We start from the raw sequence: 27,120 nt of genomic DNA on the forward strand, positions 1-27,120 counted from the left end.
GAAGCAAAATGATTGAAAATGAAAGCAAATGATTGCAACAACTTTATAAGTAAATGAGAAATATATAGCGCTCTATATATGCGGTTAATTTCAACATATATGTATTCTATTGGTATTTTAATTATAATTTTCGTAAATCTTAAGAAATTATTTGTAGCCTTATCAATCGATGAGTCTTGGTCACACAGTCTGAGCAATAATCCTATTTATGCGCATTTTTGCATTTTGAAAGGGAAAATGATTTAAATGCAGTTCATTATTGCAAACAAGATAATGTATGTTTTGTTAATATATTTCTATTTATCAGTACTTAAATACCAGTCATACTTTGTTTGTTACAGCACTGGTACTATTATTCAATTTGTAGTATTTTTTGTTCAAAATGAGTATTTTGGAGCTGCATTAAAACGGTCATACTGGTCACACTGCACGCAGTTCTCTGCGCGCACTTTAGTTGAGCGGCTGTTTGTGCGGTACACTAAGTTCCTTTCGCGGTCAATTGGCATTGTTTTCGTGTATTGTCGCTATCTCAATGCTTGTTTTAATAAACAAAAAGTGTTAGCCAGTTTGAATTGCTTGTAAACGGGTTGAGCTATTTATTAATTTGTGAAAATTGGTAATCGTTAGTGTTTGGCCAGCGTCGGCATCTACATATCTGCATATGCGTATGCGTGTGTGCGTGTGTTTTTAGGTGTGAGATGGCGAAAATCAATAACAAAGCAAAGTAAATAAAACGCAGGCGAAAAGTGCATACGAAAGTGGCTGCGGCAATGCAAAGAAGAAGAAGAATAGCGGCCGTAGTGTAAACGTTCTGTTGAGTGAGACAGCGAGCAGCTTTAGGCCAGGCCCAGGAGTTGTAGTTGTAGTTGTTGTTTTTGTTGCAACAACAAATAAATACATACATACAAGTGGCGACGTGACGTGAATTTGTAAAGTGCGCCGTTATAAACGTTTTTGTTGTTGCTGCTGCTGCGTCTGCCTTTGCATTTAGTGCGCGGCTCTTGAAAACTTTGCCGCCGCTGTTGTTTTATACTATATATTTTTTTGTTATGTATATACATATATTTTAATTAATTCCCATTCTGATTCTTTAGCTGCGAATAGGGTCAAAATAAAACACGCAAAAAACGTTTTAATTCCGAGTATTTCTTCAAAAAAAAAAAGAAAACAAAAAAACAATTTATAAGCGTGTCTGTCTGTGCCCCTCGTGCATGTGTGTGTGTAAACAGAACAACGCGCGTGATTCATACCTTTATACACCGGGGGCGGCACAGGAAAAGTCGTCGACAGCGCGTGTTGTTGTTGGCCAGAAAGACACGGACACGCAGCCGTCCATTGAACTGCTGCCGCTGACGACGACGACGACGACGACGACAACCATTGCTGCTGCTGCTGCGACGCGACTGCGACGCAATTGCTTCCTGGCAAAACGACAACAACGGCAACAACATGGACAAAAGTGAGTATGCTGAACACAAAGAAGAAGCAGAACAGCGAACACGAAAAACAAAACTATGAAATTCGTGCCTTGCTGCACTTTTGTTGTTGTTGCTGCTGCTTCTTCTGCTGCTGCTGCTGGCTACGTTTTTTAGGGTGGGTCCATCTTTCCCGTTTATCTATGTCTTTGCGCTCCGCGTTTTGCGCTCACATTCGCATTGTTGGGTGTGTCTCAGGGTGGGCGTTCAAGAGTTGTATTTTTTGTTGCTGTTGTTGCACAAGGACATTAAGACAACAAGTTTGTGCTTGTTGTTGTTTTTGTTGTTGCTGCTGCAACTAAATATTGCGGTACTTAAAGCAAATGTTAATGTTCGCAATGCAAAGCTTTAGATTTTCGCAAGGGCTTTAGCTCAAGCCAAATAAGCAAAATAAAATGTTCTGAGACCGGTTTTACAGTTGTTTTTTTTTGTATTTTTTTTTTTAATTTTTTTTGTTAAATAGGAATTTGTTGTTGATGATTTCATGCGGCAAAGAGTTAAGAGCGTTATTTTTTTGCTTTTTATTTTGGCTGCGAACGTGCGGGATTTGCTGGGAAATATAATTTGAATTGTTAAGACAAAAGATTTACATTTGTAGAACAGTAATAGAAATAGAAGCAGGTAAAAAAGTGTGTTGCATAATTGCCAAAGTCATGTAGAGTTGGTAAGTTTCACAAACATATATGTACACATATTTAGGAGAACTTGAGAGCGTTGAGCCAGAAATTATGCGTAAAGGTAAAGTAAAAACTACCAGAACATTTCCCATGAACGTCCGAAAATGTTGGTGAATCATACAAAATGTTTTATAATGTGAGTATCGCAGAGTTTGGGAGGTTTTATTAGTCTTATATGCGCATAGACACATATACATAGATATAATATAATAGTATATAACATAAAAGATGCATAGTCTAGAACCCACTAATCGGGATTTATTAGATCGTGATCTTTTTTATTTGAATATGTATGAAAAAAGTGCGAATTGAGGAACAAGTTCGAGTTTGTCAAATTAGAGAAAATAAACTGACCAATAAGCTTTTTATTTTATTTCTTTAAACTTTTATCTTACTTATCTAATATTCGAGGAAACATTTTTAAAAAAACTAAGAAAAGTATTAGGCACATTTCTGCTCATACTCTCGGGTACTATCAAAGTTGCCAGCATTCTTCTTAAACCCGCAATTCCTAGCCTCCGATAAAGAAGTAAACAGGAAGAGTCTCAGCAAACGGTTATTGACTATAACTATAAGTATGCACAGTGTTATGGCTCCACTGATAAGGCGAGACTAAATGCCGTCGAGCGTGCAATACTAATAAGTCATGGGTTTGCTTTCTTTGTCAACCTCAAGATTGCTCGAGTGTTTGTTGTTGTTGTTGTTGTTGCTGATGTTGCTGATAATGTAACATATTGGTTGCATATATTCATTTCAGTCCCGCATCTCACTCCCCTGCCGCTCCCTCAGCTGTGTATCTTTATTCTCCTCCGCTGATGATTTCTTTTGATGAGCAATTTGAGGCACACAATGGAGCTCGTCGAATGGTTTTGTCTGGGTCGCATTTGCATCCCGAACAAAAGACGCCGCAGCTTTCTTCCGTTTGTGGCGCTGTTGCTGCTGTTGTTGTTGTTGCTTTTTAAGTGATTCCATTTGAAAACCAAAAGTGAAAAATCTTCAAAATACAAAAGCTAAACAGCAGCAAGCCATAAATGCGCTGATGACCAACAGGAAATGCCCGAACACACACAATAGTTGTTGCTTTTTTTTGGGTAACTTAATGCCCCATACCCATGGAAAATGAACAAATTGACAAACGTATATTGCAATTTATAAAATGTTCGCAACTGACAGTTGATTCCAGACCCCAACGTATATAGTAGATATATTCTTGATCAGTATTACAAGTCGAGTTCATCTAACCACGTACTCAGAGACATTCAGAACTAGAGGAACAATAAATTTTCGATAACGTCAAGCCATTTCTCCGAATTCACTAAATATATCGATTTTTGATTACTGGTGGATAAGAACTAGAGGCACAAAACAGGTCCTATAAATTGTCTTCTTCCATTACTCCGAATTCGATTAATATCGTTTTTTGATTTCTGGAGCATTAGAACTGAATGCGCCAATTGAGACATGTAAATTGTTATATACCTCTCAGAAAGTTTAAATTAAGTTATCGATAACTCCAACACATTTCTCTGAATTCGATTAATATCGATATTTGAAAATGATCAGATAAATTTTCGTATACTTCTTGCAAAGTTCAAATTAAATTGTCAAGAACTCCGAAATTTTCCGAATTCGATTAAAATCGATCTTTGATTTCTGGTACATATTTCGGAGATTATATTTATAACTATATAACAAAAGGCAGCAGAGTTTTTGTCTAGTTTTTTGTTAAGCATAAGCAGATCACATTTATTTTATTCGGTAATTTTAAGAGAGTTTTTAAGCTACCAAATATTTCGGAGATTTTAAGAGCTTAAGGTAACAAGTTATGCATTCCGATTCATATTCAGTATAAACAGATCAACAATATTTAACTTTTTGCGTACCCTACCAGACCCTCTAATTTTCCGTGGCAGAGCCCTACTTTTTGGTATATACGCACATTTGTGTGCAATTTTGTAAATCTGAAAGTTTCAAGACGTTTAGACAACATACACAAAAGTAATTCAAGAATGAATATAACTTTGTGTGGTAAAGAAGAAGAAAATCTGTGTGGCTATAGGTACAGGGTAACTGCTAGTCGAGCAGCCCGACTGTAGCGCATTTGTTTCGTTTCTTTGAGGTAATCATTTCGTGCAATCTTTATTTTAATACGAGTCTCTTATCAGCTGCGCCAATTGGCATTTGATAAATTGCTTGTGGCAAGCCCTGCGCATTGTGGGCGTGGCAATTGCTTTTCTCTTCATTTCCCTCTGCTCTGCGTGGGTCGTTAACCACTGCCAATGGCTTAAGCCATGGCCAAGCCCAAGAGCTGGCTTCCTTTCATTTGCCTACGACTTCTTGACTGACTCGGCCAAGAGTATTCACATTCACATTCACATTCGCAGTCGAGCGAATGAATCATCAGATCCACGTTGGGTTTTGTCACGGCAAATGCGAAAACTGCGCATTGCTTGAAAATTATGCGATTTTATTACCCCTGCCCGGGCCCAAATGAACAATCAGCCGCATGCAAATGCCTGTGAATGCATTCAATTTGCACCCGGCTTCGGACATTTGAGTCAGCTCATGAATCTTTGAATTACTCACCGTGGAACTAGTTGAAATGTGCCGGCATTCAGTTTGCTCTGCGCTCGCTTATCTTATCGCCACTTTTGGCTACTCAACTTATCAGAGCGTACAGTTTTTTTTCTGCTTCTTTCTCTTTTTTTTTTTAACACATTTATATGGAAACATATCGAGTTTGGATGCGTTAAATACAAAACTTTTGTTGCTCAAGTTTCGACTGACACTGAAAAAAAACGAGTAAAATTCCTCTTGGAACGACTGGCAGATACCCTGAAAACAGCGCCAAGCTGCATTTGCAAATATTCTATTTTCCTTCTATACATAAAAACAGAAATACACACACATATGCACACAAGCGCACATCACAAAAGGGAGTGCTTCTTCTGCCCTTTGCATCACAATTTATTTGTATAATTTCGGTGTTTATTGTCCGATCTTTATGAAATTTTCAGCGCATGAAAATAGCATACAAAAGTGTGTATATACCCAGGCGGGAGGCTCTACAGACGAACGTTGATCTGATCAAGAATATGTATACTTAATGGGCTCGGAGATACTTCCTTTTGCCTTTGTTTCTACACAAGAGCAGCCAGTTTTGAGTATGCGTAAGATACATCCTTCAATACTCATGTATATAGACACGAACATAGAGCAGCTACTGTGCTTCTTCTCGCCTCAGCCTCATATCGTAGAAAATTCATTATGATAAAATGTCGATTGATTAAATATGACACCAGAAGGTTTGTATACACTAAAGAGTGGGAATATCTTTGGAATAGTAAGTCAATCAATGCAAATAAAAGAGAAGCAAAAAAGGAAAAGAGAAAGGCAACAACTTATTCTAAGCCTGCAGTCTGGAATTTTTAGCTTATATAGTCTGATGTGGTCCTGATTAAGAGAGCAAGTACCTTGTGTCTCCTGCTGCCTGTAACATAGATGTGCATAAAACCAATATACCCTCTTCAGCCCAAATTCAATGTGTAAAGGGTATACAAAATGAAAAACTATGCCAAGTTTAGTAAATGTTTGCGCTGCTTAGGCAAACATACATCATGTAAGCATATATGTGTGTATGTGTGTATATATCTATGTGTGTGCATATAAATGTATGTATGCATATATAATAAAAATGCTGCCTGCTTGATTGGGCCTCAGTTTCTCAGCCGCACGTTTTATGCTCTTTATCAGCCGATTGAGTTTAGGCATCATTAACTCTGGCCGCAAACAGCAAGAAATGCGGGCAAGCGTCTGCCAAGCCATATAAATACAATCCACACACACACAGGCACATATATATACACACCGCATATCATTGAACTGATAAGCGGCAACTGAACTCAAGGCCTCGTCTTCGTCTTCGTCGCGCCCTCACGCTCCCCTCAATGGTCGACTCGACTGTCGCAATTGAAACTCAATAAGTGAAAAGTAACTGTTCTTTATACAATTTCAATTCCCAGAATTTTCCAGTGTTTCCCAAACAAATTCAATTGGCAAGAGTTGAGTCAAGCGGCATTTTGGTTACTCAATTATTGACAGATGGATTGAAGCACTCGAGTGTTCCACTTTTCTCATTACATGTCTGGCAATAGAGAACGAATAGAGAGAATTTGAAAAAGATAAAAAATGTTCTCTGCCTCTCTCGCTTTAGCCTCTTTTCCTTTAAGAGTCATACATTTGAGATTATTTCAATAGTTAAAAAATGTTTTGCAATTATAAATTAAACAAAATACATAAAATACATTTTTAATCAATAAAAAAGTTTGCTGAAAATTGCAAATTGGCAAACAAACAGAAAGTAGTTCATGATAAAAAAAATGTGTGCATATTTATGATAAGCTTATTAAGCATATTGATTAGTTTTCCACATAGACACACTTTTTGTATTCTATTAGCAAAAAAAAAATGTATTTAATATATGTACATAACAAAATTAAATGGTAAAATAAAATTTGTACTGCTATTTGCACTCGACTTAAAAGAGGCTATCAGAGAAATTTTCTCTTTTATATAAACCATCCTTTTAGTTTAACATGCAATCTCTTAACTAATTGTGTCTATAAATATCTAAACAAAAAACTTCATTAAAAAGCTGATGGAATTCCAAGTGCAATTGTTCCGAGGGAAATGGAAAACTGTTTTGTCTGCGGCGCCATTAGGAAAATGTAATCAGTAAGAGCCGCTTAATGGCAGCTGACCCCGTGATGGGTACTCGAGTACCCGGCCCCCGCCCCCCGCCGCCAGTCGCCCAACCACTTCAATTGGCTGCGAGTGATGTGAGTGTATATAAATAGTCGTTTAGTCTTGCGGCTAAACACTTTCCATCGTAAAGTCGTTTTTAATTAAACACGGGACACGCATAAATCAAGCCAACGCGTTTTCCATTTTCAGCGGCCAATGCGGCTGGCTGGCCTTGGCAATGAAAATGCAGGGGGGGAGGCGAAGGCGTGCGTCGGCTTGAATGCAGCTGTGGGCGTGGTCATGACAAATCACACGTGTGACAATGACACCGAAGCAACAATGACTTAATCAAGCTGAATGATATAAACACACGACGCACACGAATCAATTCCGATAAGGCTACACACATTCTCTCTCTCTCTCTCTCTGTCTCTCTCGGTCTCTCTATCTCTCTCACACACACGTACTCCACATTACGTGGCAGCAACATTTTTGGCGTTTATCAGTTGGATTACATTGTCTTGGCGCCGTGATTCATGCATTGCGATAGCTAAATAAATATTAAAGCTTATAATTGGAATACATTACACTCAGAAAAATATTTAGAGTTCCTCGACTAAATATACACTGACATAGGACTTAGTTCTCTGGTCAGAGAATGTGTAACGCCTTGATCAAAACATTTAATCAACTCTTGCGTGCATATGTTTCTATATATATATATTATATATATGTATATATCATATACAAACATATTACTTAGATTCGGTTCCTGAGCCTTATTTCCACATCCTTGAATTGAGATATTGATTCAAACTTCGCAATGGCATTTTCTTATTTTGTTTTCTTTGTTATAAAATACAGCCAAATGAAATTTAATTTAATTTTATTTCTACCCAGCATTTGAATGCATTGCATGCAATGTTTTGAGACTAAAGTTATTTGTACTCAGGCTGGGGCTCACCTAAAAGTTATTTTTATGGCCAATTTTTTTGGCTTAAGGTTCGGTTTTTAGTAAAAACATAAATCTCGAATTGGAGTTTTGACAGAAATCAACAAATTAAAAAGTTAAAAAAAAGCTATTGAGTTTTTACCGATTATTATAGTCGATTAGACTATAAACTACCCATGTTTAGATTATATTAATCTATATATTACTTCATGCATTATCTTATCTGGCATATTTGCAAGTGTATTCAAACATCGGCAATTGCTCGTCTTTATTGTTGTTTTGTCAACATTTTGTTTGCTTTTGTTTTATTTGTCAGTTAGCACGCAACATTTGCGCTCTCAATTGTGACCCTGGCCATGAACTTTACCAATTACCGTTACATGCCAGTCATGTAAAGCAAAAGTCAAGGTCATGAATGTGACAAGGTTCATGGACAACGCAGAAAAAAGGCCCGTCTCTGAGCATACTGCAGGATGTGTATAACGGGGTATATTTATGTTTATGTGTGATAAAATTGTTTTGTTACTAACTAAATGGTTACATTATAATTCTTAAGTGGTTAAAGCTACGGACTGAGGACAAGGCCTTTAAATCAAGAGTCGATAGCAGAGTCTGATAGATGGAGCCTGATAGATGGAGATAGTTCTTGGACCCAGCTTAACAGACAACCTGCGCAATCTTGGAGTTTGTACCTTATTGTTATTTATAATATAGAATATGGTTTTTGGGGTCTACATTTGGTAATTGACTTTTAAAATTAGTAGGGTTCAGCAATAGAAGTTCGTATAACATATATGTATACTTGTGGGAATTCATGAGCCCTGAGTCACACACATCTGGTCGATCGATCTATTTGTTGCGCCAAGTTCTATAGTATGAGAGTTTCGAATCGACCTCAAAACTATTTAATAGGCTTTAAGAAACCTTAAGATAAAGATGGTTGGCTTCTAGTGAATCTTAACTCATAAAGTTCAGTAAACACAATCTTGTGCCGATTCGGATTCATCAACTTCAAGATAAACAAATGCATCTAAATGAAATGTAACTAAACTTAACTAAATAATACTTTAACTTTACCCCATATACCATATTTCTTGACTATATTTTTATTGCAGTCTGACTTAATTACCCAACTTTGAGCTAATTTCCACTTTTTATTATGTTTCTTAAGCAATGCCCGTTTCAGCTTGCTTGAACTTAATTTCATTTTTTATTCCTACCTAATATTTTTTTATTTTAATAGTACACCCCCTGACCTAGTTGTGAAAACAATTTTCAAGCATGTAACTCTTAAGTACAGACATATAAACCAAGCCTTGGCCAGATTCCACCCCCTTCTCAGAAGTGTGTAGTATGTATATAGATTTATGGCTACCAGCCACGCCTCCGGAGCCCCTGTACCTGTATTTTTTTGGCTTCTTTTAAGTGTGTTGAAAACGCACGCAAACGCAATTTAACATTTACGGTTCATGGCCCAAAAAAAAAAAATTCAAAGCCAGCCAAAAAACTGATTGTTAAGCCAATTAGCATGTGTTTCTTCAAGTGCAGACGAGGGGGGAATTATCTTCAGACACACACACACCTACGCGAGGTGTTTGCTTGGAAAGGTGCTGCCGAGCGGACCGCACCTTGCCAAGAGCCACAAGAACTGGTTAGCCCCGCATTCCCCCCTCGTAGTATCCGATTGTTGCAACCGGCTGCGTTTTTTATGTGCTCCGCAAATTGATTCATTTCTATGCGTAGCTTTATTAACGATCCAACAAAATCCGTCTATAAGCTGGCTAAGAGTGTGTTAATTTAGCGGAACTGTAGCCAACATTTCAATGGAAGAGCTCATTGAGCAAAGCCGGAGAAAAAGAAAGATAGGTAGTAAGACGCAGCGCTATCATAGCTGAAGAATGCAAAGGTTGAGAAATCTATTAATCATCTGCTTAAAGTTCAAAAATCTGGCTATTCACACATCTTTCAGATTGTTTTTGGGCTGGAAGATATTTGCCTTTACACCACATAACCAAGCATAAGAGGCTTGACTTTAAGGCTGAAAACTTTCAATGTGCTTGTAATTAGATGAGTTTGAATCTCAGGATGTGGGCTTGTCTTAGTCGAAAGTCATTTTAGGCTTATTTAGGTTAGGTTAATAGTTTGGCACTTTATTAAGCACAAACAAGTTAGAGTGCTCTAGTCAGGATGTCCGACTAGGGGATACCCTGAACCTTCTTCTACCAACAGCAAATGCAGCTCACGTTAGCGGTCATGTCAATTTTGGTGAGTCTAGCTCTTCAAACCAAAGATATTTGCTCAAAAAAATAAGATTTCGATATCGATTCTTATCGATTGCTTAGAAAAGGGGAAAGTTCTCGATTATCTGAAACCTTCTTGTACTGCGCGGGCACTAGGAGGACCTACATTCCAAATTTCAAGTCTCTAGCTCTTATAGGTTCTGAGATCAACGCGCTCTTACATACGGTCCGAAGGACAGGCAGACGGACAGACGGACGGACGAACATGTACAGATTGACTTGGCTATGGATGCTGACCAAGAATATATATACTTTCCTTCTCCCTGTTACAAATACATTATACCCTTATAAGCTTACAACAATGTCAATGGGTTCGGGTTATTATAATTATTATATGTCTGTTTTTTAAAAATTTCTTAAGTTTCATTTTCTTGGGCAGCTGTTCATATTAATATCATATCTTTTGTTAAGTGTCAGTTCCATTCTTTTCGGCACCTCTTCCTAACCATCCGAATTTTATAGAGTACAATCAAGTCGTGCTACTTTTTCCAACCCGTTTTCAAGGCACTTGGATATAGTTTTCATATGTAATTTACATATTTTTATGGCAAATTGAGTTGTGCGACTTTGACATTGGATCAGCTTTTTAGGCACAGCTCAGGCATTAGGTGACGCCCACCACCGCACACAAACGCCCCCTGGCGGTCAAGAGTGCAAGAATACAAGCTTGTCGTTTTCTTCAATTTTGACACATTTGCACGATTTTCCAGTCCGGAACTTGACGGATTTTTCACACGACACCGCGCACCACGGTCGTCGCCTCATTTTTCAGCGGTTGCCGTCGCTCTTGTTGTTGTTGTTGTAGTTGTTGTTGTTGTTGCTGTTCGTGGTGGTAGTTTTCACCACTTAATGCTGCAACTTTTCACCATTTCTCAGCATTTAGCTGGCGCGCCTCATTTCACAACGAACGCTTTGCCTTTTGCTGGCAGTCAGTCGGTCGTCGCTGCATGCTTCCCATTCTACACTTTACGTGTGAATGTGTGTGAGCCTGTGTGTGTGCCTGTGTGTGTAGTGCAAGTGTATTTGTAGTTGTTAGCTGGCTTGAGCTTTGCGGTCGCTGTTTGTAGGTTTATTAAAGCGCACATTCAGATGCGAGTTGTATGGCCAAAAGAAAGGAAAGAAAAACGTTCAAAAAAATAAGAATAAATGAGAAATGCAAGTGCCACGATTAGGCCATACCCTGTAGACAGTTGTTAAGTATACACTGATATAGAGTTAGTTAGTTATTTTTAGTTCAATTGATAAGATATAAATAAAAAAACTATTTGTAAATACAGTAGTGTCTCGCTTTTTGAAAAACAATTAAATTTGAGATTTAATTTTTTCCATTCACTTTTTTGCAGTATTAATAAATTGTTCATTGTATATATAAATATAAAATAGAATAAATTTTATATTAAAAAAATATTTAGAGGCGAATTTAATAGAGTTCTTTTATTTTGTAATTGTTTATCGATTTGTACTTTTAAAAATATAAAAAAAAAAATGTATAAAGCATAAAGCTCAATTTAATAATGTTGTATCAAATTGTGTTTGGATTTGTTTTTAAAAGCAAAAAATATATTCTGAAATATTTTTCGGAAGTTCTATTAAAGTTCTTAAGTAGTTGACTGAATTTTAAAGAAATTTAATGAACCAAAAAGTTTTGTTTAAAGTCTAATTAGCACTGAAAACCAGGCAAAATACTGAGCTTTTCGTGTTCCTAAAGAATATTGGTAATAGATCCTAGTCTAGTTTTACAGGGTATCAAAAGACAACAACAAATAATCACATTAAAGGTTCATTTGGCTGACGCTTTGTTTGGCTTTGCCTCTTGGCTCTGTCGCGTGGGGTTAAACTGTAACTGAAATACGGCCGTGTTGGCCCAGTTACAAATCGGCAGCGACTTGAACGTTGCTTGGCAGCACTTTTGCCACTTCTCTCTACCTGTCTTTGGCCTCCTCTCTCTCTCTCTCTCGACGGTCTTGTGCGACTTTTAATGCTGTCGTCTTCTGCAAATAAAGTGAAATTATTATGTGCGCCATACAAAGCTGCTTTAGATTGGATTTGGCAGCTACTTCAACGTTGGTGGTCCACTCCCCTCGCCCCGTCCGCTGCTGATGTCTGTTCGCTTCCCGTCAAATTAAAAGCATTTCGATTCGCACATGTCTCTTAACGATCCGTCTTAATTGTTCATTATCGATGCCATTAGAGTCAGTCTGCATCAGCTATTACACATTGCTAAATGGCTTACACTCGAAGGCTCTAAACAGACGTCAATTTCATTTCCCCAACTCACTTCACATCCTCGACATTGTCGCACACGTCATTTATTAGCCTTATGATCGTCCGGCCATAAAAGAGGCCCCAACACTATTGACCCATATAAAGTGCTTGCAACGTATTCGCTGATAGACGCAACAACATCACGTATTATAGGAATTTATTCGCTCGCATACCCTAAGCTCTTAGGTCTATGCAGACAGAGGGGTGGTTTGTTTCGCACGAATCAAGTACTGCATCCAACTGAATGAGGGGCGCAGAACTGAGCTGAGTTAGAGGCCGAGGAAGAAATATAACCACCATAGTGCTTAGTTAATGATGCAACTGAATCCATAAAATCTTAAGATACATCGATACAGTTTATCGTTTATCGTTGCATGACGCTATTCTTGCCCATTTTAAAAATAAGGTTTGGTATCATTCAAAGATATAAGAGCTGGGTACATTAAATTTGGCATATGGACTGTCGTATCGTATACACATAAATTTCATTTTTAAAACTGAAGCCTTTTAATTTTGTATAAGCACACATTTGAATGCCATATTTATGCGTCTAAAATATCATTAAGATCGGTTAACAAAAATAGAAGATATTTAAGGTTATCTTCCCAATAGTGTGAAACAGGCTGAAGAAGCACATAACCGCGCATGAGTTTTGTGTGTTGTGCCTTAATACCTATACTATCTAATCTATAAGAACTTGCATTAGCAGTCTTAGCTTCATATTTTGCTATATTGCTTGCTTAAAAGAAACCAAAGTATTATATTGACTGAGGGGCTTTTGTAGTCGAGCACAGTCGACTAACTACAGCGTTTTTACTTGTTTAAATATGAACAAGAATAGAAAGTTTTATCCACAACTATAATAAAGATGATTCCTGGTATTTCGTATATTCCAGCAGCTTTTTTTTATATACATATTCTTTGTTTTTATCCTGATTATGAAAGTGATTCATTTAGAATATCAGGCGATGCTTCTAAGCATCATCAGGCAGCTTTAATTTTCATTTAACTTCTTATTTATAGGGTATTCCATTGGCACAATCTCTTGTTTTATTCCCAGTTATTTCATTCATTTCCAGTTGTTTATCAATGTTCTAATGCACTTAGCTTAACTAACGTGAGCTCTAGTCCTTCCCCCCACCCGATCTCATGACTCGAAGCTAATAAATGTGTCCATATTTGTTTCATATTGCGTCTCAAACAGACTCTATATAAAAAACACATTCATACAAAATTATGAAAAAAAAAATGAGTCAGTGTGGGGGCAGCAACCTCCAATAAAAAATAAGTTTGGATTTGTTGTTGTTGCTATTTAAATTGATCCGAAGGCGAGCGGGCCAAGTGTCGCTTATAAGTGATTATGGTACCGGTATTGCTCTTGATATTGTTATTTGTGTGTTATTGTTATATCGTAACGTACTATATACATATATATATAAATGTATATCTATTTGAATTGTTGCCCATGGCATTGTTGTCATTATGCGTCATGGCATATTGTTTTGGGGTTTCTGGTCTGCGGTGAGGCTGAAAATGGTAGTCGGCTATGATGACTGACAAATGCGCTACATGTGTAAAGTGTTGGAAGGTGCTGCAGAATTTAAGCTTATATATTTAATTAGTGGTACAGAAAAGAGTTTTACACTAATTTAAAAGTCTGTTACAGACACGAACAATCTAGAAATGCCTATTAATATTATAATAACAAATGTTAAGGATTATCTCTGCTAGAAAAAACAATTTTTATATCTCTGGAAATGCCGCCGATAATTGTCAACAATTACTCATCTTTGTAAATGCATATCTATATAAATATGTGTACATCCAGCAAAAGTTTATGACAACACTTTAATTGTCAACAAATCTAGTTGATAACAACTATGAACAATAGCAAAAAGAATATGTATCAAAAGGCATATCACAATTCGGGGCTTAACTAATTCAATTGACATGGGCACAGTCACTGCCAACAGTATTCGTTAGCCCAATTTTGACGCCTAGTTGACTGATGCCCACGATTCGCGTTGTTATTATGTATTATCATTCCCGTTCCGTGTGTAGCTCCAAACATGGAGACAAAGAGCGCGTCATGTAACTTTTACTTTTTAAGGCATTTAAAAAATAAACAAAAATGTGAATGTCACGTAGCAAACCGATAGACGACAGACACATTAGCAAAGAGGGTGAGAGAGGGAGCGGGCATGTGGGAAATAGACTAGAGGATTGCGCAATAGTAAATATTTGCACTTGGACATCGCCATTATAAATGCGCGTGTCCCATATAAGGTTACCCCATTGGCTTACTAACCAAACATATCTCTCTTTCTCTCTTTCACTCTCACCAGCAATCTGCGCTGTTGTGGAGTACGAGTACGCTGCCAAGGAACCAGATGAACTGGATCTACAAAAGGGTGCCATCATACATCGCATCAAACAGATGCCCGGCGGCTGGTGGCAGGGCACACTGAAGGCCACCGGCGTAACGGGCATGTTTCCGGATAATTTTGTCCGCGTACTGGAGCCAAGCAGCAATGGCAACCACAGCGATGACAGTGCTGTGGTGCAGCTCAGGTTGGTGACGCAATCTGCATAGCAGACAACAGACAAATGACATTAGCTGAAAATTAGTGAGAGAAAATTTAAAAAAGAAATCTTTTTTTCAGTGAAAGCTTTAATAGTTTTCAGATCTACATTTAAAACACACATTTCATCACTTTTCGGTGTTAGTTAATTACAATTTTGACAAACTATTTTTAAATAATTTCATTAATTTATAAATAATATTTTAGCCGACGGCTGTGCTTTTAGAGTGAAATTTAATTTTGCATGAATTCCATATTCTATGTTTTATATTATTTTTTATCTTAATTTTGATTTTAATACCACACTTTTATTAATATAAAAGCTTTAAAAGCACATTATAACTATGTGTGATTAAAAGCTTTCATGGGCATCAAAATAATATTTGTATGTTATATATTTTTTATATATCAAAAGCATAAAGCTAGGTGTACATATTAATATGCTTTTTAAGCACATTGTAACTATTATGGAGCTTTAAATCAAATGTTAGCTTTAACTCAAACTAGGTGCTTTTAAGTAAATGACACATTAACATACGATTTGAAAGCTTTAATAAAGATAAAAACTTTTCTATACAATTATTTTCTTATTTTCTATACAATTGAAAGCTCTGCTAACTTTTAAGCTTAAATAAAGCACATTTTTAAACAGAGTTTTTAGCTAGAACAGAAAATGTTTGATAACATGAAATAAGAATAAAAACTTAAAAGCATTTCATCTTAATCCAAAGTCCAAATGCCTTCTTAATTCCTCTCGCAGCTAGTGTCATTCAGACTAAAAGTAAAATTTGCAATTTCTCTCTTTGCATATGTGTAATATAATTTTTGCACTCTTTGACTCTCTTTTATTTTCATTTGTTTTCTGCTCTCAGGGAGAAATCAGCGACATCGAATCGCCGCTGTAAAGTCATCTACAGTTACACACAAGTCAACGACGACGAACTGACGCTGGCCGTGGGTGATGTCATTGAATTCCTAGGGGAGGTATGTACACACACACACACACACACGCACACACAGACACACACACAAACACACAGTTGTATACCCACAAACCGCATACATTTAGTGCCCACAACCCCCATTTAACCTCTTTGCCAATAAGTTTTGACGCAACCCAATAACACAAACTGAAAGCGAATATTCAATTTTTTTTTTTTGTTGCTTTTTTGTGGCATTTTGCTCGCATTTAGGTCGAGGAAGGCTGGTGGCGCGGACGTTTGCGCAGCAAAGTTGGCGTATTTCCCTCAAATTTTGTGCAACATATCGAACCATCGCCGATTCTGGCCTCCAAGCGGCCCCCAACGATTGGTGCAACGGTCACGACATCGGCGCTAACAGCCAAAGCTGCCAACATAGCGACAACAACAACAGGAGCAGCAGCGGGCGCGACAGCAGCCGCAGCAGCAGTAACTGCAACAGCTGCTCCTGCAGCAGCTGCACCTGCCACCAATACAAGCACAGCGAAGCAGCAATCGAAAAGCAGAGCCACGGCGTCCACTGTGAATGCTGCAGCGGTGGCAGCGGCGGCAGCGGCGGCGGCGCCCACGTTACCACCAAAACCACAGCGCGACTTTTGTCGCGTAGAGTTTCCCTATGCGCCGCAGAATGAGGATGAGCTGGAGTTGGAGGTGGGTGACATTATCAGTGTCATCAGCATGGAGCTGCCGGACAAGGGCTGGTGGAAGGGCGAGCTGCACGGCAAAGTGGGCGTGTTTCCGGATAATTTTGTCAAGCTCTTGGCACCCTCCGAAGGTGAGTGCAGCAGTAACAACAACAACCACAACAACGACAAGAATAATTATGCCATGCCTCATTTGAATTTCTCCATGTGTTTTGATTTGGTCTGTCAACTGCATCTCGCGTCATTTGCCGTCATTAGCTATCAACTGCATCGTCGCATCTTCGTGTTTCGCGTCTAATTGGATCAATTCCCCCCTTTCCCCTCCCAAACGCATTCATATTGAAAATTCAGGCCCGAAACGGCCAGTCGATTGACGTGATGCCAGCCTCTGCGCTGCAATGTGGCATCGTCGCAGCCCGCAGCCCGCCTTATCTAAAATCAATAAATGTTTCGCCTCGCTAATTGAATTAATTAAAAAATTAAAAAAAGTAGAGTGTTGAGTGTCAAATTTAAACACCAATCGGAAGCTTCTTTATCATATTGATAAGATTGTGTGTGACCAAGTCTACCAAGAATTGTATTGAAACACTTAAATTAAGCAAAACTTTTATTGTTTTTTATTAAAATGGTTCTAGTTTCAAAGGTTCTAGTTTCAAAGTTACAAATACTCGACTTATTAAGTAGGGCTGGTAATTACAATTTCTTTAAAATTATTCAGTTTCAAATAATTTTAATATCAAATAGTTAATATTACGGGACTATCTAAATAATCTACTATGAAAATTACTTTTTACCTTTCATAAAACTGATCTTTAATTGCATAAAAAGGATTGTAATCGCTTGATTGTTTAACTACCAAAAGTAATTATTGCATATATCTACATATGCATAGGCATCTTTATCAATGTCTGATAACAATTTGTCATTGGTGCTATATCTTATTTTAATATGTCAAGGCGTATGAAGAGCTTACACTTGTCCACAGGCTATGTTAAGCGGGATATTTAAATAGAACTTTATTTTTGATTTTTTCTGCATACATTTATATATTTTTCTTAATTATATAAACCTGATTTTGGCGACCTTTCCATTTTTAAATGTTTATCATAATACTATGGGTTGTCTTACGTAAAACGTATGAGAACCTTGTACATATATAGACACCTAAAGCTCGTAGCTCTATAAAATTTGGAAACTTCTTAGACTTACAAATAAACAGATGTGTACAATTTTCGGCATTTCTTATCTAAAAAAAAAAGCGGTCAAACTCTGCTGTACGCTTACACACAAATGAATGCAATGCGCCAAAGAGTTTGCAAAACAAGCAACGTGAATACCCCTACCCCAGTTTTTATTCCTAACTTGACCAGGTGATTTTGTTATATATATATATATATATATATATATATATGTTGTTATAATAGAGCTCAAAATCGCAGCCTTATCAACATTGCTGCTGCTATTGATAAGGCATATGCACCCATGCCTAGGGTTTATAGTTTGTAGGTCTTAAGATTGTGCATACATATAGAAACGACATTAGATGTCTATGCACTAATCTATCGATCTAGTGCTTCCGCTTCCCCGCGGCACTCAAATCTTCTTCATCTAAAAACTCTTTCCAGCCCAAATTCGGGCTTTTCTTTGCCCCACTCGAATAATCTCACAACACTTCACATCACTTCAGAGGCACTTCACAAATGCACAGACATTCAATTCACGACGCGATTCATTTCTCAAACATTAAACGAAGCGCATACAACATCAAGTTAACGAATTATACACATATATTTTTTATGTTTATTATTACTTGCATTTTGTTGAACGACATTTATTAGCATTTTGTTTACGTTTCACTATCGCTCTTATGTCTATTTTCTTGCTCTACGAGTAATTCAAGATTTGATACTAATTTTTATTTTTTTATTTATTTTATATTTCTTCTTTTATTGTGTATATACGTACATATATGTATATGACTTGATGTCGCTGTCTCTGTGTAATTTTCCTCTACACTTTTCTCCTTCTTTTTCTTCTACTCCTCTTCTATCTTTTTCGTGTGTAATAAAAAAAACGCCATTGCAACGACAACAACGGCAACAACTACACTCTGCTACACGATACCACTCCACACACTCCAAACACACACACACACACACACACACTTACAATAACTGCACCGACGTTCCGGCAGCGCCTGTGCCCCCTCCACGGCCCCGGGCCCGAACACGCGGCGGTGCGGCAGCGGCAGCGGCAGCGACTGCGGCTCCGGGACCGCAACGCGGCGGCTCTTTCGAGTTCTTGGGCGCTCGTATGGCCAGCTTTATCACGACGATTTGTATGTAAACGAGTTTTTCCAGTGTTTGCGGCGCAGCCTCAAGAGTTTTTCTTTTCGTTTTTGGCCAGTTTTCAGTTTTTAGTTTTCATTTTCCTTTCTCCGTCCCGAGGCCTTTTAGATGTGAAATGGAAAATTGCTTGGCTCTTTTGGCCATGCACATAATTTCTATGATTTATTTTCCATTTTCATTATTGTTATTATTTATCTAGCTTTATCTGGCTTTCTTTGGCTGTGGCGCCGGCAATGCTCTCTAAAAAATTAAGCCCCGTCTCGGAAAATCTCTGCCATAGCTGCTTGGCGTCATTTTCTTTTGCCATTTCGATTGCGGTTTGTCGTGTTTGTTTTCGCTTTTAGTTGTCAATTTGCATGGCTAAACTTGTTTTTTATTTTTCTTTTCTTATTGTTACTTTTTATCTAATTTTTATTTGCTTAACATTTTTTTTGTCTGTTAAGCATTTTGTAGACTTGGCGTTTTAAGCGCGTTTCTGGCGCTGTTTTAAACGCGCAATCGTTGCTAACTTAGTTGCCTAATTAGCTGGGTGTTTGGCATTTTGTTTATAAATATTTAAATATATATTTAACCCGACCCATGTTGCATACTTTGCGGTTGCCCTTCAAATAATAACATTTTTATTATACCAAGTTACCTACACTGATTACTTGATACTTAGCTTTGCTTAGCCTGCACATTTTTTTCGGGTATTTCGCGTAAGCTGAGCGACTTGCAACATTTTTGAATCAGCTATTAGTTTGTACCCTTCATCAGGTTCATAAGTTATGTACTCATACATATATTCTTCTAATTTGTACAGTTAATTTTTTCTCTCGATTTTAAATCCATTGCGAACACTTTGCAACTTACTTAAAATACAACATTTAAACAATTAATCTAGTGTATTTTTTTTAGATAAAAGTTAAAAAATGGATAGAACTTTAATATTTACACAAAAAAAACTCAAATTATATATTCATAATATTTACTGGCTTAATAAACTAACATTTTGCGTTCATTAAATATTTTTCAAGCATAAATGCTGCCAGGTTCTTAATTCTGAATTCGCCTCAGTTTCAGTAAGGTTTTACTTTATTTTATTTATTCGTAAAGAAGTCTCTTGCTACATATATTATCCAGTTAATTGTAGTGTATTCAGCATTCGTTGCGACTACCTGCGATACACGTATATAAATCAAAATTTTTTATATTTTTTCTTTTTGCTTTGCCATTAGCTTTTGTCAACGTCGCAGTTCCAAAAGCAAAAACAACAAGAACGCAAAACCACCTTCGCCAGCAACAACAGCAACAACCACAAAAGCAAAAACAACAGCAAAAGCAGCAACAACTACAACAACAACAAGTACAATAACTCAGGCAGCACAATATTAAAACATCAGTTGTTGTAACTGGTTTTTTCTGCTATGCTTATTGTTTTTGTTGCGGCTTTTGTTCCAAATTGGTGTCGTGCTCTTTGTCTCTCTCTCTCTCTCGCTTTTGATCTTTTCACATGCCTCGCCTGGCTTGCTCTCTTAGCTCATAATCATTGGATATCATAATGATCATAAGCATTGCCTGTTATGAACTTCATTATGGGCGCACATTAGCGGCGATTATCAGATACGAGCCCCACAACAAAACGCGCGCTTCACTTGTTGCCAGCAACAGGCCAGCCGCTGCCCGCTGCCCGCTGCCCGCCCGCCGCCCGCTGCTTTATTGTTTTAGCTTTGCCTTATCAACAATGTTGCCAGAGAGCAGCACTCGCTCCCTTGCTCTCTCGCATTGGAACGCGCTCACTCTGGCTGTGCTTGTTGTACCTTTGCCAGCATTTTTGTTTACCTTTTTGGCTCAGTACGTTTTGATTTCTTGACCATTTACGTTATTGAATTATATTTCTTTTTGGTGCGGCAAGTTTTTTCTTCGTTTTGTTTTGTTTGCTTTGTTTTTTTTTTTTTTGCGCAGCTCTTTCTTGGCTGCTGTTGTTGTTCTTTCTTTTCTTTCGCTTAGCTGGTGCGTGTGCTACAATTACCGTTCTTGCGGGTTTTTTTTCTGCTCATTTGCTACTTTCTGCAATTGCATTTGCCACATGGCCTAAAACCACTGAGTTTAACTAATTGGCAAATGTGCGGCTTGCAAGTTGTCGCTTTGAAAATTAAAGCATATAATTATATACACGTGTGTGTGTGTGTGTGTGTGCGAGTGTGTGTGTGTTTGTGTGAGATTGATGATTAGCCTGTAAAAAGTTAAAATGAAACGCAGTCATCATTAAATCAAAGCAGGCAGCCAAGTTTGTTGCCTAAGTCTTTCGTTTTGCTTGTGTGTGTGTGTGTGTGTGTAAGTGTGAGTGCGCGCTCTTCGTTTAGCCGCTGGCAACAGCAACAACAACAACGAAATCAACACTAACACAATGACAACACTCAATTACTTAATACTTAAAAATAAAATATAAGTAAAAAAAATCACAAATATTAAATTCCGATTCGCGCACAACTTTTTGCTGCTGTTGTTGGTGTTTGTTGCTGTTGCTGCTGCTGTTGTTGTTGTTTGTGTCTGTTTGTCATTTGGTAGCACAGTGAAAGTCGTTGGCGCATTCGTCTTTGCCATTTACAATTATCAACGGCTTTGCGCCAAAGCTGTCTATTCTATGGTTACTTTTTTGTTGCCTCTGTTAGTTGTCCATTTGTTATTGTTGTTGCTCTTGCTGTTGTTGCTTTGTTTTGTTTTGCTTGACCTTTACACATTTAAGCGTTACTCAATCAGCGTTTGCTTTGATTTCTGTTGGCATCATCAACATTTATTGCCGTTTATTTATGTATGCGACTCGCGTTTGCTTATTTTCTATATGTCGCTTTGTAGTAGAGATGAGCGCGTGTCGTGACACGCACGAGAGAATACACAAGAAGCTGGAGTGCAAACAAGTTAATGCATATTTTCAGTGCCAGTGGAATAAGGCGGCAAAAGCCGAGCTTGTAAATATTTTATTTTAAGAGTGGATGGGGAAAAAGGAAAGAAAAAACCAATTAAATTATTTTTGTTTAATAAAAGCTGCAATAGGGCTTACTTTTTTCAGAAATTGAGTTAATTTAAATTGATAATCATTCAAAGTATTTATTATTGAAAGGCACATACCTTTCCTGTTAAATCCACAATTGCTGGCCGATTCTTGGCGAAACAACTAATATACATACAAAAAAATAGAACAAAAAGTATTAGAAACACGTCACAACTATTTAAGAGAGGTCAACTATAGAGGCTTTTTAAATAATATTATATATTATTTTTTTTTTACGAATCTAAAAAAATATATAGACAAATTTTTGTTTAATTTTTTTAGACTGTTTTTAAAATTTTTATTTTTTTAAAAGCCGTAAGATTAGTTAGCATTTACAATGTGTATAAAGTTGAAGTTTTTCTTAAAAGGATTTTTCTTACAAAAACAAAATTATTTGATTAAATATTGCTGCTGGGACAGTTGCCCAAGTTTTAAAAGTTGTTGCAAAAGTAAGGCAACAAAAACTAGAAATTTATCTATTCAAAAAAGTTCTACTGATTTATCTTGTGTATAGTCGTAGTAGTTGCTAATACAAGTTCTTCTTATTCTATGTGTATCAATTTCTGCGTGTCACGCGCCCATCTCTAGCTGGTCATTTGTAGTATGTTGTGTGAATTTGCGTTTGCATGGGCTCCTACGCTAGCGCTTTGTTTGACATCCACGTTAATTTATTGACATTTGGCAACAGTTGAGCAGCGAAACCCGTTTGGCTGTTTGCATTGTCGCTCAGCTGTTGTGGTAGTCGTTTGGCTGTTGCCATTCTGAGCGTTAGTCACGCCGAAGCTCGTATCGACGTGCTCATCTTTAATAATAAACACAGCTCAAGTTAACTCGTCTGGACTGGACGCGTCTTGAAGTGGCGCTGATTGATGTGGTTGGGTGGCCAAAAATGCAGCCCACATTCAGCGATGAGAACAGAAACTTCTTTGTCTAAAATGATCTTCACTCTTTTCTGCCCTTTTGCAGTCGCGCCCATTAACGAGCCATCAGCAGTCGCCACCACGCAGCAATCACAGCGCAAGATAAGCAACACGAGCCACATGACCACAACCAACTCCAACAACAGCAGCAGCAGCAACACAGCCACCACGACGGTGACGCAGCAGCAACAGCAGCTGCAGCAGCAGCAGCAGCAACATCAGCAGAGCAGCGCTTCAACCACATCGAAGGTATACATCAAGAAGACGGGCAGCAGCAGCAATTCGTCTGGTTCGGGACGTAAGGAGAGCTTCGGATCGCGCGATTCGCTAAATGATATACTCAGCGAAACGGGCCTGCCCATTGGCACTGTGGCCGCCCAGCGCAAGTCGCTGGAGAATAAGAACCTCGATCTGAGCAAGCTGCCCGGCGGTGCCAAGCAGCAGGGCAACACGATCATAACAACAACAACAGCCACAAGCAACAGCAGCAGCAACAACACTTCAGCATCTGCGTACGCGGAGCTGCGCAAGAGTCTGGACAATATGGATGAGAAGATCAAGTCACCCACACCCCCTGTGGTGGGCAAAAAGCCCAGTGTGCCGCTCAAGAAGACGCCCACGGGCAGTGTCTCAGGTAAGTTGTGAATTCGATAGAAATGAAATAACTCAAAGAGCAATCTCTGCGGCAAAAGTGCGGTAAATGCAAGGCTTCAGTTGGGAGTTCTTGAAGTTCTTCTGCAAAGTAGTTGGTGGTCAAGTGTGAAGGATTTCGAGTTCAAGAATTTAAGCATGTTGAATAAATTAAATACCTTTGTAAGGACCGCGAGAAGCACAGACAATAGGAAGGCATTGTGGAAGGAAGATAAGTTGTCAGGAATATACTTAGTATAGGTGGTAAAAGTTCTAGATGTTGTAGGTGTTGTACTTAGAGTAGAAAGGAATTAAAGGAAATCTTAACGCAAGTTGTAAAATACATATTGTAAGTAGAAGCAGTAGAGTATGAAATAAGTAATACGAGAAGTGGCAGTAGAAGTCGCTGAAGAAGTAGTAAATAATATAGAATTACAAGTATATGTCGTAAACGAATAAGTAGAAGATATGGTAAAAGTATAAATAGTAGTATAAGTATAGAAAGCCAAATGCTTTATGGAAGTACTAAGACGCCAAAACTAGTAGTAAAGTTTTTTTTTTTTTAGTATAGTAGAAGCCGTAGAAGCTTTGGAAGAAATAAGAATAGCAGTTAAAGTTGTTGAATAAGTAGGAGAAGTAGGAAAAGTCATAGAATTAGTAGAATAAGTCGTATAAGAAGTAGTAGAAGATATAGTAGAACAAGCACAAGTCGAAGAGTTAGCGGAAGTACTAAAAGTCAAGAGATAGTAGTGAATATACAATTTTAAAGAATAAGCTGTAAAATAACTTTCGAAATAAGGAAAGTAGTAGAAGACTTAGAAGATATAGTGTATAATATTGTTCGAAGTCGTAGATGAAGTAAAAGATTTAGTAAAAGTAAGTCCAAGAAGAAGTAGTAAAATATGTAGTAAAAGTAAAAGAAGCAATAACAAATAAAAAGTCGTAGAAGAAGTAATATTAGATATACTAACAGTAGAAGATGAAAGTAGTAGAGTAAGCCAGAGACGTTGTGGAAGTTCTGAAAGACGAAAGAAAGTAATAAAATAATTTGTTTAGGAAGAAGCTTTAGAAGTTTTGGTTATCATAGCCTTAGTAGTATAAGCCGAAGAAGAAGAAGGAGAAGATAGAGTGGAAGTATTAGTAGTATAAGAACAATTCGGAGAATTAACGGAAGTACTAAAGGTCAAAAAAGCAATAATCAGTGAGAGCAAAATTAGTAAAGATGTTTTCGACGTCGTAGATGAAGTAAAAGAGGACGTACTAAAGTAAGTCATAGAAGAAATAAAGTATGCAGCAAAAGTAAAAGATGCAATTAAAGAAAAATTACATCATTTGTCGCAGAAGAAGTCGTAGATTTAGAAGAATTAATAGAAGCAAGCCTGCAAAACGAGTTTAAGTCGATCTCTAGTTCAAACCCGAAACTGTTAAATTTAAATAAAGTTGCATTCTTTTTGATTTATTTCATTTGCTTGATTCCATTAAAAGTTTAATCCAATTAATAGACATTGTTTTCAACTACATTTCCAGGCAACATTTTGGGCGCCGGCATGAAGAAGAAGAGCGCGGAGAGCAAACTAACTAGCGCCGTGTCGCACGACGTCTCCGATGGTTTGGCCGGCAGTAAATTATCAGGCGGACAGCTGCCCGAGTCGGGCGCGGCTGGCAATGTGGTCATGAGACGCGCCGCTACCATAGCCGTTGAGGATACGGACTTTGATCGTGTCGAGCGCGGCTCCATACTGCAAGATATGCGCGCCGGTCGCGTCAAGGCGCCCAAACGTCGCCCGCCCTCGGCGGCCATAAATGTGCTGGGCGAGAGCAACAACAATTCGGTGTATGTCAATGGAAGCGGCATGGCCAGCAGTGCCAGCGAGCTAAGTGAAGATGGTGGCCCTGCTGGCAAGCAGGCGGCGACGGGCTCATCCGATGACAATTCGACCGGCGAGGAGCCGCAGTTGGCCAAGCCAAAGCCACGTGAATGGGAAAAGAAAAAGGCGCCTTGGATGGAGGAGCTGAAAGCGTCGCAGGTGACACGCAAAAAGACCTCGCCCAATGTTGAGCCACGCGGCGGTGCCATCTCCGTGGCTGAGCGCACTTCAAAGCTGTTTGCCGCCGAGCAGGCGACGGCCACAACCAGCGCGGTGACCACCAGCGCAATCAGCAGCAGCAGCAACACTATAACCAGCAGCAGTGCGACTGCAACGAAAGTGCAATCGAGTGCGGTGACTTCCTCCAGCATCATGCAGCAGTCCATGTTCGTGGAGAGCAGCACCAGCAGCAGCAGCAGCAGCCAGAAGATGGAGGCAGCCAACAGCAGCAGCAACAGCAGCACAAGCATTTTGACCAGCAGCAACAACAGCCACGATGCCGTCATGTCCAAGAGCATATCAGCGACAAAGACTCCAGCCACAGCAGCGCCAATAGCCGCTCCAGCTGCCAGCAGTGATGAGGAGTCACGTCACGCGGCACGGCCCAACAGTTTATCGATACGCAATCGCAGCGTTTCGCCGCTGGTGAAAACCTCCAGTGCCAGCAGCAGCACACAGCCGGAGAGGAGCAACAATGTCAGCGTCAATGAGAGTCCGGCGACAACGCTGCTCAACAATCATCATCAGGGCGCGGCAGAGCCTTTGCCGCGGGTGCAACAGCTGGAGGGTCGTGTGGATAAGCTGGAGGCGATCGTGCTGAAGCAGCAGCGGACCATTGAGGAGCTGGTGCGTTTGCTGCGCGAGGAGACGGAGCGGGTGAAGGTGCTGCGCGGCGAACTGGATAAATATGCGCAGTGCGTGACGCAAGTTTGAAGCAGCTTGGAGTTCCTAAAATCGGAATTCAAACCAAGATCTGCCCTCATTGTCGTGCCTGCACCCTGATTGTTGTTGTTTTGTTGGCCCCGCTTAGCTGTGTGCGTTTGCTTTAGAGATTTTTGTAGTTAAAATCCATTTTTAGCTAGCTTTAATCTATGTTTTGTTTTTCCATTCCAAATAGAAATCTAAATGGAACATTTAATTATCGTTTTTACATTCCAATGCTTGTCAAACTGTATCCAAGACAATCCCAACATTGAAGCGTATAAAACGCAACTTGTACTTATCAGCCGAAATTCAAGTTCAATCCCAGCCAGTTTATAGCGAGCTGCCTTTTATTCATATATTCTCTATATACTATATATGCATATGTAAAACTGTATAATTATGTTATTTTTTGATAATTTTGCCATTTTGTTTTACAACTCCAAAATTTGGTATAAATTGCATGCAGTAACTGTTTCAGTTCCGATACGAGTATATATCTATATATCTACATCTATTTTTTGATAAGTATTTTTACAATATTCTAAAAACTTTGTGGGCATTGTGTGATTTTTTAAAATGAGCTGCGCTTTAGCATAAGCATATCCCAATTACAGTTTGTTTTGTTCATATGATTATGATTATTTTTATGATGTATTAAAGTTATGAAACATGTACTATAAATACTAAAAGAAAGATTTACAAACACATATATATAAATAATAAAGTTCGATGAAGATGCCTAAACATTAAGTAATCAAAATAAATAATTAAATTTAAA

The 27,120-nt window shown here is 38.4% G+C and overlaps 1 protein-coding gene across 1 annotated transcript; it reads left to right on the plus strand.

Moving 5' to 3' along the window:
* Positions 1–431: 431 nt before the first annotated feature.
* On the plus strand, positions 432–27,120 carry cindr (CIN85 and CD2AP related). The gene is made up of 7 exons (XM_064693412.1): positions 432–724; positions 1,095–1,459; positions 14,758–14,983; positions 15,867–15,978; positions 16,188–16,749; positions 22,967–23,554; positions 25,078–27,120. The coding sequence occupies exons 2-7, from the start codon at positions 1,450–1,452 to the stop codon at positions 26,349–26,351; spliced, it is 2,772 nt and encodes a 923-aa protein (XP_064549482.1). The 5' UTR covers positions 432–724; positions 1,095–1,449; the 3' UTR covers positions 26,352–27,120.

This window comes from Drosophila montana, unplaced genomic scaffold (assembly GCF_035044405.1).
Source record: "Drosophila montana isolate Dmon_TW-CO22-7 unplaced genomic scaffold, ASM3504440v1 contig_3733_1, whole genome shotgun sequence".
Classification (NCBI taxonomy): Eukaryota; Metazoa; Arthropoda; class Insecta; order Diptera; family Drosophilidae; genus Drosophila; species Drosophila montana.